The following is a 15,684-nucleotide window of genomic DNA, read 5'->3' on the forward strand; positions in this document are numbered from 1 at the left end:
CTGTCTGTCCACCCCCAGAATGGAGAGCCCGTGGAGGCCCGGGAGATTGTGAAGTGCCCCCAAGGCTGGCACGTGAAGCAAACCTGGGCTGTGGAGCTGAACCATGCAGTGGACAATGAGGGTCAGTCCTCTGGACGCTGGCTGAGGGCGGAAGGGCCTGGAGCTGAAAACCGCCAAGCTCTCGGGTGGAGTGGGCCTATGTCCCTGGGGTCCCCAGCCTTCAGAGAGTGGGGCCACCCTACTTGCCACAGACATGGGCCCCAGCTTTAAGACAGGTGTGTGCATGCGTGCTAAGTCACTTCAGTCGTGTCTGACGCTTTGCAACCCCATGGACTGCCAGGCTCCTCTGTCCATGGGGATTCTCCAGGCAAGAATCCTGGAGTGGGTTGCCATGCCTCCAGGGGATCTTCCCAGCACAGGGATTGAACTCGAGTGTCTTCTGTCTAACCTGCATTGGCAGGCGAGTTCTTTACCACTACCTCCATCTGGGAAGCCCACGTGCTGAATGCCTCCTGGGCACATGAACTGAGGCCAAGTCCAGAGCTTGGTTCACCCTAGTGGCCCCAGGGAAGGGGTAATGAATGGGCTAGGAGTCAGGAGACGGGGGCTCAGCGTGCAGGCTCTGCTACTTATGAACTGGGTGATGTGTGCGGGTCCCAGGACATCTGTGAGCTCACCTTCTCCATCTGTCAGATGGGCTGCTGGGCTCAGGCCACCGGGTGATGCTGGGTGACCACACCTTTCCTTGTGGCCAGATATACCTGGATCTGAGGGACTGCACTGCCCCCTTGGCCTGCCCTTCCCGGGGCCTGTGTCTCAGGCCCATCCAAGCCCCTGAGCCCGTGGCCCCTGGGCACCCACGGGCCATGTCCTGGCCCCGCAGGCTGGGAGTACGGCGTGGGCATCCCGCCCTCGGGGCTGCCCCAGGTCTGGAACTCGGTGGAGAAGACCTACTACTCACGCCGGCGCCGGCGCTGGGCGCGAGTGCGCTACCGGGACCACGGGCAGCTGAGCCACGAACAGGAGACTCTCTCCTTCCTGCAGCTGGTGAGGGGCTGCCTGGCAGCGACCGGTGGGACCATGGAGCGGGAGGGGGGCCCACAGAGGGGGCCCACCCACTCCCACACCCACACGGGGTGAGAGGGCGCCTCTGCTCTTCCTGCAGCACCACCCCGGCCTGGCTGAGGACGAGGCAGGCTGGGAGTACGGCGTCTTCGGCTCCAAGTTCCACCTGAACCCTGAGCCCCAGAGCCGCTTCCGCCGCCGCTGCTGGCACCGCAGGCTGGCCCCCAACAAGGTCAAGGGCATTGCACCCATATTCCTCCTGGAGGGATCCTTGGTAAAGCCCCAGTGGTCTAGGGGTCTCCCCCCTGCAACCCTGCCTCCGGAGCCAGGGCACACCTGGTGGGGCAGGCAGCCGGAGATGCCCCGTGTGGTCAGATGCAGTGACCGCTGTGGGGTGGTGGAGGGGACATGCTTGGGCTTTGGCTGGGGAGAAGGGTGACCTGGGCCTGGGCTGGAGGTGACAAGAAAGGCACCCAAGAGCCTCAGGGAGTCTGTCCTGGGCACAGAGCACAGATATGAAAGAGCAGGCGAGGAGGGCGGACATGGTGTCGTCCACACGGAGGCTGGACAGAATCATGAGTTCTCGGAGGGCGCCCCCGGGGATCACCCAGACGCCCAGCCTGCCTTTCATCTACTGCGTCTTCAACAGTGAGCGTGCAGCGAGTCTGCCTGGGTGGCCCCAGACGCCCCCAGTGCCTGAGGGCGGGGAGCAGGGGGCCTGGGGTGGGGGGCCTGAAGGCAGGTGGCAGACATGGCTCCTCTCTCTCCCAGAGCCCCACTACTACCAGCTCTTCTGCTACATCTACCAGGCCCGGAACCTGATGTCCAGCCACGTCCAGACATTCCAGGGTAGGCAAGGGCACCCCTTCTCCGCCACCCTCTCAGGGACCTCCCCAATTTGACCACTCAGCAGTACAAAGGATGGCGAGGGAGGGGGTGACAACCATGCAGACCCCTGCCCCCAGCAGCTCATGAGCCTGGTTGTGGAAAAGACACGGGAACAGGGGACACAGGATGGGCGCGGTCTGTCAGTGTGTCCCCAACACCGTGAGGTCAGGAAGGGGAGGCTCCACCCAGAAGAGACCACTTAGCTGGGCCGTGAAGAGGGCCGGGGTGGAGGAGACACACAGGCTAGAGAGAGGGCGACAGGTTTGGGCCCCACTTGTCCCTTGCATGGGACAGATGACAGGTGGGCATGAGGTTTGGCAATTTCTGGCCCCACAGGGAGATTTCAGGTGCCCTGGGCTGGCAGTGGCCCTCTTTGTCAGAGGTCAGAGTGCTGGACGGGGTCTAGCCGGGGCAGTGGGTGTCCGCTGGGAGCTGTGTCCATTGGGAACATCGAGAGGGCTTCCCTGGTGGCTTAGCAGTAAAAAAAAATTCGCCTGCAGTGCAGGAGATTCAAGAGACGCAGGTTTGATCCCCGGGTGGGGAAGATCTCCTGGAGGAGGAAATGGCTACCCACTCCAGTTTCCTGCCTAGAGAATCCCATGGACAGAGGAGCCCGGCAGGCTACATAGTCCATGGGATTGCAGAGAGTCAGACACCACTGAGCAGCTAAACCACCACCAGCCTCTTCCAAAGGGCCTTGTGATGTCCCCTGATGCCAAGGCCACTTGCTGATAATGAGGAAGAGCAGCCATGTACATGTAGCCTGGCCCCCAGAACCCCTCCAGAGAAGCCACGGGGCGCTCTGAGTCTGTGACGCCTGGACCCCAGCTATGACAGTTTAAGGTGGCCTCTGGCTATCAGCCCATGGGCTCTGCGCCTAACGCTGAGGTGGCCTTCTGGGGGAGCTGGAGTGGCTGCGGCTGGCGGGCCCAAGCCTCCCTGGGCACTGGATCCGGTGGTGCCAGCGGCTCGAAGAGAGGAGGGCTTCACTCAGTAGCTCCAAGGCACCACCTCCTCAACTTCCGCCCCCAGGGCCCTTCATCAGGCTGGTCTTCTTGAACCACAGCCAGTGCACCCAAACCCTGAAGAGCTCTACAGCCCCCACATGGGCCCAGACGCTCATCTTTCAGCACCTCCTTTTGTACGAGAACCCTCAGGACACCAGAGAGAGCCCGCCTTGTGTGGTGTTGGAACTGTGGCAGCGGGACCCCCAGGTGAGGCGGGCTGGGCTGGGCAGAGCTCTGAGGAGACTGTATTTTATTCATCTTATTTTATTTGCTTCGTTGTGCAGCATGATTGGGGCTTCCCAGGTGTTGCTAGTGGTAAAGAACCCACCTGCCAGTGCAGGAGACATAAGAGATACTGGTTCGATCCCTGGGTTGGGAAGATCCCCTGGAGGAGGAAGGCATGGCAAGGCACTCCAGTCTCCTTGCCTGGAGAATCCCATGGACAGAGGAGCCTGGCGGGCTGCAGTCCATGGGGTTGAAAAGAATTGGACATGACTGAGCGACAGCACTTATGCATGCACGTGGCAGGAAGGGATCTTAGCTGTCTGGCCAGGGATTGAATTCATGCCCCCTGCAGTGGAAGTGAGCAGTCCTAACCACTGGACCACCAGGGAATTCCTGTGAGGGGTCATTCTTGTAGAGGAGAATATTCAGAAAGTGCTCAGTGAGGCTGATTCGCAGAGCACATCCTGAGAACATAAATGTCAGCCCTGACCCTGGTGTCGTCGGAATCCCGGGAGGAGCTGGAATGCTGCCAGCCTGGCCCCCAGGTTCTGTGACTTCCCCCTTCCCTGCAGGGCAATGAGACACTGTGGGGACGGAGCATATGGCACCCGGTGGTCTGGCTGGACGCCCAAGACCGGATCCTGCCCCCTATGAGGTGGCACCCCCTTGTAAAAGGGCTGGAGGACGAGGAGGGTGAAATCTTGGCGTCCTGTGAGCTGATCCTTGAGACTGAGGTGCTAGGAGAGGGGGCCCAGCTGGGAGGTGGGGTGCTCAGCGCCCCGACCCTGCCCCACTCCTCTGCCATGGGTTCCCACAACCGGCAGCCCCCAAGCCCAGTCCCTCAAGAAAGCCCTGGGGGGCCCTGGCTCAGACACCACTGGGCTGGGTGGTGCCGACCTGCCCAGCCTCTCCGTGACTCGCCACTAGCTTCTGCCCAAAGGGCTCCAGGGCCGCCTCAGCTGAGTGCTCTCAGGGTCCTGCTTGAGTGGGGGAGGAGCACAATAGGACCAGACCAATGGGGCCTCATGCTCCCTACTCCCCTGCCTCATCCCTTCAGAGCCTCAGACAGCAGCTGCCCATGTTAAGTGTGCCCTGGAAGAATGGCATCTACATCCTCCCCAAGAGCATCCAGCCCACGCTCCGGAAAATGGCTATTGAGGTGACAAAGTGTGGAGCGGGGCAGGCGGGCGGGCGGGGCACAAGCTGTCCCCAGAGCAGTTGAGCATCGCGGAGCACTCTCTGCTCACCCTCTTGTGCCTTCTGCCTACCTGACCAAAAGCTCAGACCCCGAGAAGATACCCTGTGAGAGACACAGGGAGACAGGAGAGACGTGAAGGGCAGAAGCTCTGATAGAATATTTTGCAGTATTTTAATGCAAATCTCTGCAGCAGCAAAATATCATGAAGTAGCGCTAGTGGTAAAGAACCTGCCTGCTAATACAGGAGACGTAAGAGACACGGGTTCCATCCCTGGGTGGGGAAGATCCTCTGGAGAAGGCAATGGCAACCCACGCCAGTATTCTTGCCTGGAGAATCTCATGGACAGAGGAGCCGGGTGGGCTACAGTCCAGGGGGTCGAAAAGAGTCGGACATGACTGAGTGTCTTGGCACTCAGCAAGTCGTAGACAAAGGGCTTTAGCATTCATTACCTACTGTGTGTGAGCCTCACGTGGCCCCTGAGCAAAAATTAGGGACTACTACCATCCAAAGAAGGAAATTCAGGCTCTGAGAAATAACACAGCCACACACAGTAACACAGGGGCTCAGTGGCAGCAGCAGAGTTGAAGCCTGGTCCTGCCAGACTCCAAGTGCCAGGACGTTTCTCACCTCTTCCAAGAGGAGCATGGAAGGCCCCATGTTAGAACCCACGTGCCTGCCGCAGACCTGGCCAAGGGTGGACAACGGTCAGGTCATCCCAGCACCACAGCCCGGGTCAGGCCAGGTGGCTGGTTCCCAGTCTGCCCCGAGGCAGCTCTGTGAGGAGGGTGTGAACCGCTCGTGGGGTGCCCAGTGTGGGTCCACTGAGAGCGAGGTCTCAGGGCACTATCCCGCTGACTGGCCATGGAGCTCTGTGGGACCCAAGTCATCCATGAGCTAGAGGGCACAGCCATGCCTAGGAGCCCGGGGGCCACACCAGCTGCTGTAGGCCTGGGAGGCAGCCAGCGTCAGGAACTCAGCCCCCAGAGAAATGTTTAGAGGCCAGACGGCTAGCAAGGGAGCAAGGAGGAGAGGGACAGTGCCCGGGCCTGGAGCAGAAGCGCTCCTTCTCACAGGAGAGGGGGCCTGAGTGTGCCGCCAGACTCTCCAGCACCCAGCCTCGTGCCCTGGCCCTGCAGCCCCCCAGCCAGGCTGGGCCCCCGACGCAGAGGCGCCGCCTGTCCCCGTCCTCACCCGCTGTCCATCCCGCCAGATGCTGGTCTGGGGCCTTCGAAACATGAAGCAGGTGCGCTCGCCCCAGCTCCTGGTGGAATGCTGGGAGGAGTCCCTGCAGACCGAGCCCATCAGGGACTTCCAGACCAATCCCAACTTCGCCCAGTCAGCCCTCCTCCTCACGCTGGTAAGGACGCCGTGGGCGAGGGCTGGGACAGTGCCCGCCGCGCGGGAAGCCTCACGCCCTGGCCTGTCCGGGGCTGCAGTACATGCCTACGGAGGAGACCTTTGCGCTGCCCCTGGTGCTGAAGGTGGTGGACAATCAGGACTTCGGCCAGGAGACCGTGGTGGGCCAGGCCAACGTCCACTCTCTGCAGCCCTACTTCTGTGATCCCTGGGCCGAGGACTACGTGCCCCCGCGGCCCCCAAGTATGACCCTCTCTCCCTGCCCCTCCCCCAGCCTCACCCACGGGGTGCCCCTCATCCTCCCCCTCGTCCCCTCTTCCGAGACTCACGACTGCGCTTTCTCCACTCAGCGCTGTCGGTGAAAAAGTACCAGGAGGTGAGTGAAGGGCCGGAGGCCCTGTGCCATTTCAGGAAATGGCCCTTGTGCCTGAGGTGGGTAAACAGAGCTCTGATGTCTGTGCCTCCAGGGTGAGGCCTACCTGTTCAAGGAAACTCAAGAGCAGCAATTCTCAACCTGGGCTGCATATTAGAATTGCTCAAGAATTTTAAAAAGCCCTGATGGCCAGGCTATTGACCAATTGCTGGGGGTAGGACCCAGGTGGCATAAATCTCTTTTTTTTCCCCAAGGGCTTCTCTGGTGGTTCAGATGGTAAAAAAATCCTGCCATGTGGGAGATCTGGGTTCGATCCCTGGGTGGGGAAGATCCCCTGGAATGGCTTACTCACTCCAGTATTCTTGCCTGGAGAATTCCACAGACAGAGGAGCCTGGCCGGCTACAGTCCATGGGGTCACAAAGAGTCGGACACGACTGAGTGACAACGCTTTCATATCTCACCCCACCCCAAGTGATTCCAGTGTTTCTGAACTTCAGAACTGCTGGCCTGGAGCAGCACCTGTTGACTTTGAATGCACAGGAATCCTTGGGACATCCTGAACAAATGCAGATTCGGATCCAGGAGCCTGGGGTGGGACTTAAGGCTCTGAACTTCTGAGCCTTCCAGAGTTCAATCTGGGCTGCAGGCAACGAGAACCTAGAACAAACCTTCCCCTCCTTCTTGGCCCCCATCCTATGTCTGAGGACCCGTGAATTAAGAGGCCTCTGTGAATGGGAAGGGAGCCGTGACCTCGAGCCCGTTCTCCCCTGGGAAGTGGGAGGCGATGGGCAGCTGGGCCTCGCCTCGCTCATGTGCAGTCATTTTTCAGCTCCTAGGTTACCTCTATGAAAAGTTCTGGTTCAAGTCCAGCAAAGCTGAGGTGATGGAGGCTCAGCCTCGGGGAATAAGGAACAACCCTGGGCAGCTCAGGGGAAGGGTGGGGGCAGAGGAAGCCACCGTGCCCCTTCCCCAGGGGCCAAAATGCCCCTCTCCCTGCCAGGACGAATACGACCAGGAAGTAGACTGGTGGAGCAAGCTGTTCTGGGCCACCGGAGATGCTCCCCAGACCTTGAAGTACAAGTACAAAGACTATCACACCCTGAAGGTTCGCAGGCCCCTGAGAGCGAGGACCACTGAGGGATGGGAGAGTCCTGGGGGAGGCCAGCGCACGGGTACCGAGGCCTCAGGGAACGGCCACGCTGGTGGAGACGGGGAGAGCGGCAGCAGGCAGTGTTCCCGCACCATTTTCACAAGACTCTGGACCACAAGACCCGTGGCCACACTCTTTCAGGAACCAGCACTCCCACTGGCAGCTGTGCTGACCCCAGGGGTCCCTCCGCCGGCCCCATCCTAGGAATGGTCCCCTCAGGCCGGGCCCTGGCTGGCTGCCCCCACCAGCGGGGTCCTCCGTGCCCTCCCACAGGTGTATGACTGCGAGCTAGAGGCTGTGCCAGCCTTCCAAGGCCTGCAGGACTTCTGCCAGACCTTCAAACTCTACCAGGAATGGCCCAGGCTGGACAGCCCTGTGGTAGGGGAGTTCAAGGTGTGTGTCCAACCCTGCGTGGCTGCACCCATCACCCTGGGCCCCTTCTGCCCGGAGGAAGACTGATAGGAGCCCTGGTTCTATATGTTCATTGTGAGGATGGGAATGGAGGGCTTGACAGTCTTGGGAGTGGGGGTCAGAGACTGACCTCTGAAGGGACTCAGGGTTGCCTCCCCTGATGCAGGAAGGGCTAGGGCTTTTCAATCCCTGCTCAGGCTCAAGCTTTTGAAAAGAAGTGTGGACCTGGAGGGGTGGATGGGGGTGGAGAGCTCCCTTCAGCAGAAACCGGGAGCTCAGTTCCTGTGTTAACACCCCTCTGAATGCCCTTCCTGATCACCCCTCCTGAACATCATGGTCCTCCCTGAGCATCTCTGCAGCACTTGCCCCCACGGGTCCTTGTGGGTTTCAGGTCCTGCCATCCTCAACACAGCCCACTCTTCTGACCTGGGACCCGGGGCCCCTCCTGGAGGGACTTACACAGCCAGGCCGCTGCTGCCAGGCTGGCGGCCAAGACCTTCCCTCCCTGACACACGCACAGGGCCAGTTCCGCGTCTACCCCTTTCCTGAGAACCCGGAAGCGCCCAAGCCCCCTCGCCAGTTCCCGCTTTGGCCTAAGAAAGAGGACTTCCCCCAGCAGTGCCTGGTGCGGGTGTACATCGTGCGAGCCTTCCACCTGCAGCCCCAAGACTTCAATGGCCTGGTAACCAGCACCCCCGAGCCACAGCACTCGGCCTCCCAGCCCTGCCCACCCCTACACCTCACTCTGCACTGCAGCATCCTGGAGCTCCCTCAGGCTGACGCCCAGACGTCTGCACAAAGGGCTCCTCTCTGACCCACTCCGGTGCTCCCTCGCCAACCCAGGCTGATTCCTATTTCCTGTCCTCCCCTCCCTTCTCTCTGAACCCCAGTGTGACCCTTACGTGATCCTGAAACTGGGACAGACGATGCTTGGCAACCGGGACAAGTACCAACCCAACACTCTGGACCCCATCTTTGGCGTGTGAGCCGCCCAGTGCGCCGGGTCCCACACCCCTACTCTCCTCCCCCGCGGGTCAGGAGCAGTCCTGGAAGCAGACAATTCTTCTAGCTTCTGCGTTCCTAGCATCGTGTTCAACGGATGGACAAAGCACCCGCACCAACGGGCAGCCCAGCTCTCCCCTCCCTCTCTAACACGCTGCCCTGGAAGGGAGCTCAGAGTCCTGCACCCCAGGCCTATCAAAAGTTACTCCCAGGATTTCCCTGGTGGTCCGGTGGCTAAGACTCTGCACTCCCAGTGCAGGGGGCCTAGGTTTGACCCTGCTCAGGGAACTAGATCCCACATGCTGCAACTAAGAGTTCTCATGCCACAACCAAAGATCCTGCATGTCACAACTAAGACCCAGAGCAGCCCCCCGCCCCCCCCCAAAAAAAATTGCTCCCACCAGGACTGAGGGCTGGTTATTGGCAGAGGACAGTCATGCCAGGCTCTGCTCTCTATATCCACCGGGACCAGAGTGGCGCACAGGCACGGGGGCCAGGATGCTGGAGAAATGGAGGCAGGTGGATAACATGGTCCTCAGTCTCTATCTCCAACACCCTCCCCCCAGGATGTTTGAACTGAGCTGCACCATCCCCCTGGAGAAAGACCTAGAGATCCAGCTATATGACTTTGACCTATTCTCACCTGATGATATGATTGGAACCACAGTCATTGACCTTGAAGACCGACTCCTGTCTGGCTTTGGAGCTCGTTGTGGGCTCTCCAAATCCTATTGCCAGTGAGGACCTGAGCTGGGCGGGGGGTGGGGGGGGTGGCGGGTGGTGGGCAAGGGAGCAGGTGAGGGTGGAGGAAGGAACCCATAGCTCCCCTTGAAGACATCTGCATCCCGAGCCGGGGAGCTGGGGCCCAAACCCATCTGCAGGCCCGCTCCCAGCACCGGTCAGCCTGCAGCGGGCAGCAGGGGCTTCTCCAGGACTCAGGTCTCCCCACAGGTCAGGACCCTTCAGGTGGCGGGATCAGATGCCCCCAAGCTTGCTCTTGGAGCACCACGCCAAGCGAAAGGGACTACCACCACCTCTCTTCAGCCCTGAGGGTGACTCTGTTTATTACAACGGGAAAAAATTCGAACTGCAAAGCTTTGGTGAGAAGCATACACACCTGCCAGCAAGCGCAGGGCCAGGCCTCTGCCTCCAGTGGGGCTCAGGATGGAGGTGTTGCCAGAGGGCATTGCCCCCAACCCTGTCCTCTGCACACATGCCAAGTTGCTTCAGTCATGTCCGACTCTGTGTGAACTATGGACTGCAGCCCGCCAGGCACCTCTGTCCATGGGGTTCTCCAGGCATGGAGTCGGTTGCCATTTCCTGTTCCAGGGGATCTTCCCAACCCAGGGATTGAACCCACATCTCTCTAACCTGCATTGGCAGGAGGGTTCTTTACCACCAGCACCACCCTGTCCCATACCCTCCTGTAATGGATAACCAAGTCCGCCTCCCAGGCTGAGGGTGAAGGCGGGGCCCACGTGTGGGATGGGAAGGCGCCTGACTTCCTGATACCTCCTCCCCATCCCCTCTCCGATACAGAACTCAAGCCCCCTAGAGCGCGCTTCTTGGGATCTAAGAAAGAGCGCCTGGCTCTGTACCTCCTGCACACCCAGGGGCTGGTACCCGAGCATGTGGAGACCCGCACTCTGTACAGTGACAGCCAGCCGGGCATCGACCAGGTATGAGACTTGAGGGGCCAGAGCGGGAGGCAGGGAAGCCCCACCATCTAGGATGAGAGGGGCAGGAAAGGCCAGGCATGCACAGGTGTGACTGCAAGGATGACAAATCTGTTCTGGGTGTGTTAATAAGAAGCTGCAGCGACGTCACGCAGAGTGGAGAGAGTCAGAGCTGGAAAAGTTGCTGATGAAAAACGGAGGCCCTGTGTCTGCTGTGGAAGCATTTGGGGGCCCCACCCGCCAGGGTCAGACTTCATAACCCTGACTTGGCTGTGAAATGCAGGCTGTGTTTTCTACACAGCAAGGAACCCCAAACAAAAAGAATAAAGATCCCCACAGGCACCCCAGTGATCCCCCATCCTCCAGCCACCAGAATGGCTCGGGGCATTCTCCCCATCTCTCAACCTGACAGCACGTTCTACGTAGCAAAGTTCTCTGCTGAGCACTTTTTAAAACCACCCTCACTGAACTTGTCTTCTCATTCAGTGGGGCCAGTTTCAGAAGAGTAAAACTAGGTCACGTGGTTTGAAGGACTCACCGTTGGTAGCTTTTTGTTGCTGTTGTCCAGTTGCCAAGTCGTGTCCGACTCTGTGACCCCATGGAGCGCAGCACGCCAAGCTTCCCTGTCTTTCACCATCTTCCGGAGTTTGCTCAAACTAACGTCCATTGAGTCAGTGATGCTGTGTAATCGTCTCACCCTCTGTTGCTCCCTTCTCCTCCTGCCCTCAATCTTTCCCAGCATTAGGTTATTTTCCAATGAGTCGGCGCTTCACATCAGGTGGCCGAAGTATTGGTGACTCCTTCTTGCTTTCTTCTCTCCCCTTTCCTCACTGGTTCTATCCCTTCTTGCCTAGACCTCTGTGCTTGGTATCCTTAGGATGTGGTTCCACATGAAATGACCTGGTGATCACCAAGCTTACCCTTTTTCGGGGCCACTAGGTGGTTAATCAACACAGCCCCCATCCCATTCGTAGCCCCGTGCAGAGAGGCTGTCAGGCAGGGCCTGTTAAATGGCATCCCCCTGCAGACCCCAGTGACATGTGATGCCCCAGCACCACAGCCCCCAGCTTCACAGCCGTCACACGCCACCAGCATGTTCTCCCCACCAAAAAAAGAAAGTGGAAGCTGGTGCGTGGTGTGCTGACTTCCTGTCTGAAGTCCATCGACTTCCAGATCCCCCAATGCTTAGTGCTAGAAACACAGCCTCAGCAGGCCTAGACCCTGGGACGGGGACCCCCACCAGGCCAGCATGCCGAGAGCGGGGAGTAGCGGGGTGGGAGGGTTGGCCAAGCCCAGCTTATCCTTGTCCACTCTAGGGAAAGGTGCAAATGTGGGTGGACATCTTCCCCAAGAAGCTTGGGCCTCCCGGCCCCCCAGTCAACATTGGGCCCAGGAAACCTAAAAGGTGAGTGACGCCAGGCAGGGCGGCCCAGCCAGTGTGCGGGGCACCAGCAGGCTCCAACCCCGAGTCACTGTGACACTTTCCCTCTGCTGGGACTCTAGGGCGCCGCTGCTTCGTGCCGTCCCCCCAAGCCCAGCCTGACTTGGGTGGAAACGGAGCACAGCCACCCCCCCCCACCACCTCCCAGGCCTGTTCCTTTGCTGAGGCTGCGGTTGGGGAGCTATTCCTCCACAAAGCTTCAGACAATGGTGGCTGCAGGTATGAGCTCCGCTGCGTTATCTGGAAAACTACCCTTGTGGACCCGAAGGAGAAGAGTTTAAGTTACGACAGGATAAACGACATCTATGTCAAAGGGTGAGGGGGCACAGGGTGCCCTCCGGTATGCCAAGTTCTATCATTCCTGGGGGTGCTCCTGGTCTCGGGGCATGCTGGGCAGCCTTCCCCCCAGGGGCTCCAGCTCAGGGAGTGGGGATGCTCCTGATCTCAGGGTGTGCTGGGCGGCCCTCCCCCTGGGGCTCCAGCTCAGGGAGTGGGCACAATCAACCGAGAACCCCAGGTGAGAAGACTCTGGCCCCAGGTGGCTCTTCGGGCTGGAGAAGGACATGCAGAAGACGGACGTCCACTACCGCTCCCTGACGGGGGAGGGCATCTTCAACTGGCGGTTCATCTTCACCTTGGACTATCTGGCAGCAGAGCACGTGTGTGTCTTGAGCGAGAAGGTAACATGCCCAGGCTTCGCAGGTGGCACAGTGGTAAAGAATCCACCTGCTGATGCAGGAGACACGGGTTCGATCCCTGGGGTCGGGAAGATCCCCTGGAGGAGGAAATGGCAACCCACTCCAGTACTCTTGCCTGGAGAATCCCATGGACAGAGGAGCCTGGCAGGCTAAGTGCATGGGGTTTGCAGAGTCGGACACGACTAAGTGACCAAGCACACAGCCAACAGGCCCGAGGTGGGGTGGGGGGTGAGACACGCTCCTCCCCTCCCCCTAGAGCCTGCGAGTTGCATGGAGACACTTGGAATGTGGCCTCCTGCCACTCCTCCTACTCCATGGCCGTCCCATCGCTGCTGGGTGGTGAGCGGCTCAGTGGCCATGAACTCTCAAGAGCCAGGCCGGTAATACACGTCCTGCCACCCTCCAGGACTACATATGGAGCCTGGACCCCACGGTGACGAAGTTCCCAGCCCGGCTCATCATCCAGGTCTGGGACAACAACATCATCTCCACGGATGACTTCATAGGTGAGACCCCGGCGCGGGGCCCGCAGCCACAGAGCAGGGAAGTGCCTTCCCGCTGACGACCTTTCTCTGGGTTTAGGTGTCCTGGAGCTGGACTTGTCGGACATGCCCCTCCCGGCCCCGCACGCTAGGCTGTGCTCTGTGAGGATGCTGGAGGCTGACCCCAAGTGGCCCCACTTCCTCCAGCACAAGCACTCGTCCCTCTTTAAGATGAAGAATGTGGCTGGCTGGTGGCCTTGCCAGGTTCTCGATGGTGGCAAATGGCGCTTGTCGGTAGGAGCTGGGGCAGGTGCCTGTTGCCTGGGTTACAGGGCTGACTGCTGAGCCACACTGTTTGGTCGCTAAGTCCTGTCCAACTGTTTGCAACCCCATGGACTGTAGCCCACCAAGCTCCTCTGTCCGTGGGATTTCCCAGCAAGAATACTGGAGTGGGTTGCCATTTCCTTCTTCAGAGGATCTTCCCGACCCAGGGGTTGAACCCAAGTCTCCTGCCTTGGCGGGTGAATTCTTTACCTCTGAGCCACTGGGAAGCCCGCCGTGCCACATAAGCTGGCTCTAACAGACTTCTGGGGACCTGAGCTGAACCCCTTTTCCCTTCTGAACCCTGGAAGAGGCAGGTTCTTGTTCCTGCTGTCTGAACTCAGTGCCCCCACAACCCATGGTGTTTCTAGGGTAAAGTGAAGATGACCCTGGAGATACTGACAGAAAAGGAAGCCTTAATCAAGGCGGCAGGACGAGGCCAGTCAGAACCCAACCAATACCCTACACTCCATCCTCCCTTGTAAGGGTCCCGCAGGGTAAAGGCACTGAGGCTCTCTTCCTGGTGCAAAAAGCTGAGCTGCTGGGCCTGGCTGGGGAGGGGGCTGAGAAGTAAAGAGGGGTACTTAACCCACCCCTCAACTCCAACTCAATGCTCAGTTATAATCAGGGGAGTGCAGCTGCAGGGAGAGAGGGGTGGGCAGAAGCAGAGCTGCTTTTTTTTTAAACTGAAAGCCCTTTTGCTCTGGGTTACTTGACCTGAAGGTTCCCTCTGCCCTCTTCCCTTCTCTGCCAACCCTGCTCTCGGACAGACGCACCCACACCCTGTTCATGTGGTTCCGGTCACCCATTGGGAAATTCATCCGTGTATTCTGGAGACGCTATCGCTTCAGAATCATCGCCGCCGCCATCATACTGCTCATAGGGCTTCTGCTGTTCAACTTTATCTATTCGGCTCCAGTGAGTGACAAGCCTAGGGGACAGGGGCGAAGGTGCCATGCCTCTTGGATGATGTGAGAGAGTGTTTCTGGGCTGCTACCTCAGGCTGACCGTTGCTCGTTCTCTCTAGAACTATTTGGCCATGAGCTGGATCAAACCGGAACTTCGGCTGAATGCCCCCATTCAAATATATGCCAATATCATCAATGCGCCAAACGCCAGTAGCACCAACTCTTCCAACCTCACCACTCCCCAGCAGAGCCTGAAACCTACAACGGCCCTTAGGCTGAAACACCTCCAGGGACACGTGACGCACCTGCGGGATATTCTTCCAGCACTTCCGGCCCCATAGAACTAATGCCCCCCATCTGCCAGGCTGGGCTCCTGGCCCACCGACAGCCCCACCCTTCAGCTTCCTACAGGTTCCTTGTTTCTGGGGACTTGGAATAGTCTAGCCATTCTGTTCAGAAACCACTTCCAACAAGCAGGGCAGAGCTGTAATTTTCCATTGAAATAAAGAGCATTTGTAACAGAGAGGCACCTTGCATCTGGGCAATTGACACCACCATAGGCAAGGCCAGCCTCTGGGACGAGACCCAGAGGGGCGGGAGGCACCTCTGTGAGCCTCCAGGGCTCATCCACTTTGTGGGCCTCAGGTTGGAGGAAACACAAGGCCAGGGCATCCGTGAGGAGAGATGGCTCCTTGGAGGGTAGGGCTGCTGCCCTCCCCTGTCATGTGGCCAGGTGGCCCCCTCGTCCTGAGACACAGCTGGGACTCCAGGGCCCAGAGCAACGCTGGGCCCTACTCACGACAGGAAGGCTGCCCTGGGGGCTCAGCTGGAAAGAATCTGCCTGCAATGTGGGAGACTTGGGTTGGGAAGATGCCCTGGAGAAGGGAACTGGCGTGTTTCTAGAACACAAGGCAAGAACCAAAGCAAAAGCCACAAAGCTAGTCAGACCTCACACACGTTGCTGAGGCTGGCCCCGAGTCGGGGGCTGGAGGTACTATACCCTCTTTCACGTCTTCTTGCCTTCCTCAGAGCCTCGAAAAATTCCTGAGCTAGAATCACACGAAAGCCACAAGTGTGGTCTCCTCAAGGCTGAGATCTCCCTCCTGCACCCCCGGTTCGGGCCAGTTCACGAGCCTACCCTTGTGCCCCCAACATAGGTGTCTATCCAGTCTCCCTGGAGCTCAAAAACACAAAACAGCCATCTGCTTCCTCAGTTTCAAAGAAACCGAAGGCCAAGCCCTGGCACGTGGGGGCGGTCGGGAGGGCCCCACTGTCACCCCACCTGCAGGAGAGACCTACAGCTCGTGGGAAGGATGTGAGAAAGCCAAAGACGACACCACCACCCCCGCCGGCCGAGGGGACCCCCCTTGCCTTCTGCGCCGAGCAGAGGGCTCTCCCATCCCAGAAGGCAGAGCAAGGGTGGATGGGCCGAAGGTTTAGCCAAACCCACCCCTAGAAGGAAGGCCACGCAGAAGGGCATG

At 59.3% G+C, this 15,684-nt stretch overlaps 1 protein-coding gene across 8 annotated transcripts in view; it reads left to right on the forward strand.

Annotated features, from left to right (window-relative positions):
* FER1L5 (fer-1 like family member 5) overlaps positions 1 to 14,728 on the forward strand; it is a 54,518-nt gene extending 39,790 nt beyond the window's left edge. For 2 of the 8 annotated variants that reach the window (XM_059891625.1, XM_059891626.1), the window contains 26 exons: positions 19 to 121; positions 884 to 1,047; positions 1,166 to 1,339; positions 1,572 to 1,713; positions 1,837 to 1,914; positions 2,986 to 3,167; positions 3,758 to 3,919; positions 4,243 to 4,344; positions 5,595 to 5,741; positions 5,821 to 5,983; positions 6,091 to 6,116; positions 6,944 to 7,219; positions 7,538 to 7,657; positions 8,196 to 8,357; positions 8,566 to 8,657; positions 9,244 to 9,414; positions 9,629 to 9,777; positions 10,217 to 10,356; positions 11,670 to 11,758; positions 12,014 to 12,109; positions 12,333 to 12,474; positions 12,899 to 12,998; positions 13,075 to 13,268; positions 13,667 to 13,776; positions 14,066 to 14,213; positions 14,323 to 14,728. In XM_059891625.1, the coding sequence (XP_059747608.1) occupies positions 19 to 121; positions 884 to 1,047; positions 1,166 to 1,339; positions 1,572 to 1,713; positions 1,837 to 1,914; positions 2,986 to 3,167; positions 3,758 to 3,919; positions 4,243 to 4,344; positions 5,595 to 5,741; positions 5,821 to 5,983; positions 6,091 to 6,116; positions 6,944 to 7,219; positions 7,538 to 7,657; positions 8,196 to 8,357; positions 8,566 to 8,657; positions 9,244 to 9,414; positions 9,629 to 9,777; positions 10,217 to 10,356; positions 11,670 to 11,758; positions 12,014 to 12,109; positions 12,333 to 12,474; positions 12,899 to 12,998; positions 13,075 to 13,268; positions 13,667 to 13,776; positions 14,066 to 14,213; positions 14,323 to 14,544 (3,654 nt within the window). In that variant the 3' untranslated portion in view covers positions 14,545 to 14,728. The other 6 variants (XM_059891627.1, XM_059891630.1, XM_059891628.1 and 3 more) reach the window with 6 other exon arrangements.
* Positions 14,729 to 15,684: the final 956 nt, after the last annotated feature.

This window comes from Bos taurus, chromosome 11 (genome assembly GCF_002263795.3).
Source record: "Bos taurus isolate L1 Dominette 01449 registration number 42190680 breed Hereford chromosome 11, ARS-UCD2.0, whole genome shotgun sequence".
NCBI lineage: Eukaryota > Metazoa > Chordata > Mammalia > Artiodactyla > Bovidae > Bos > Bos taurus.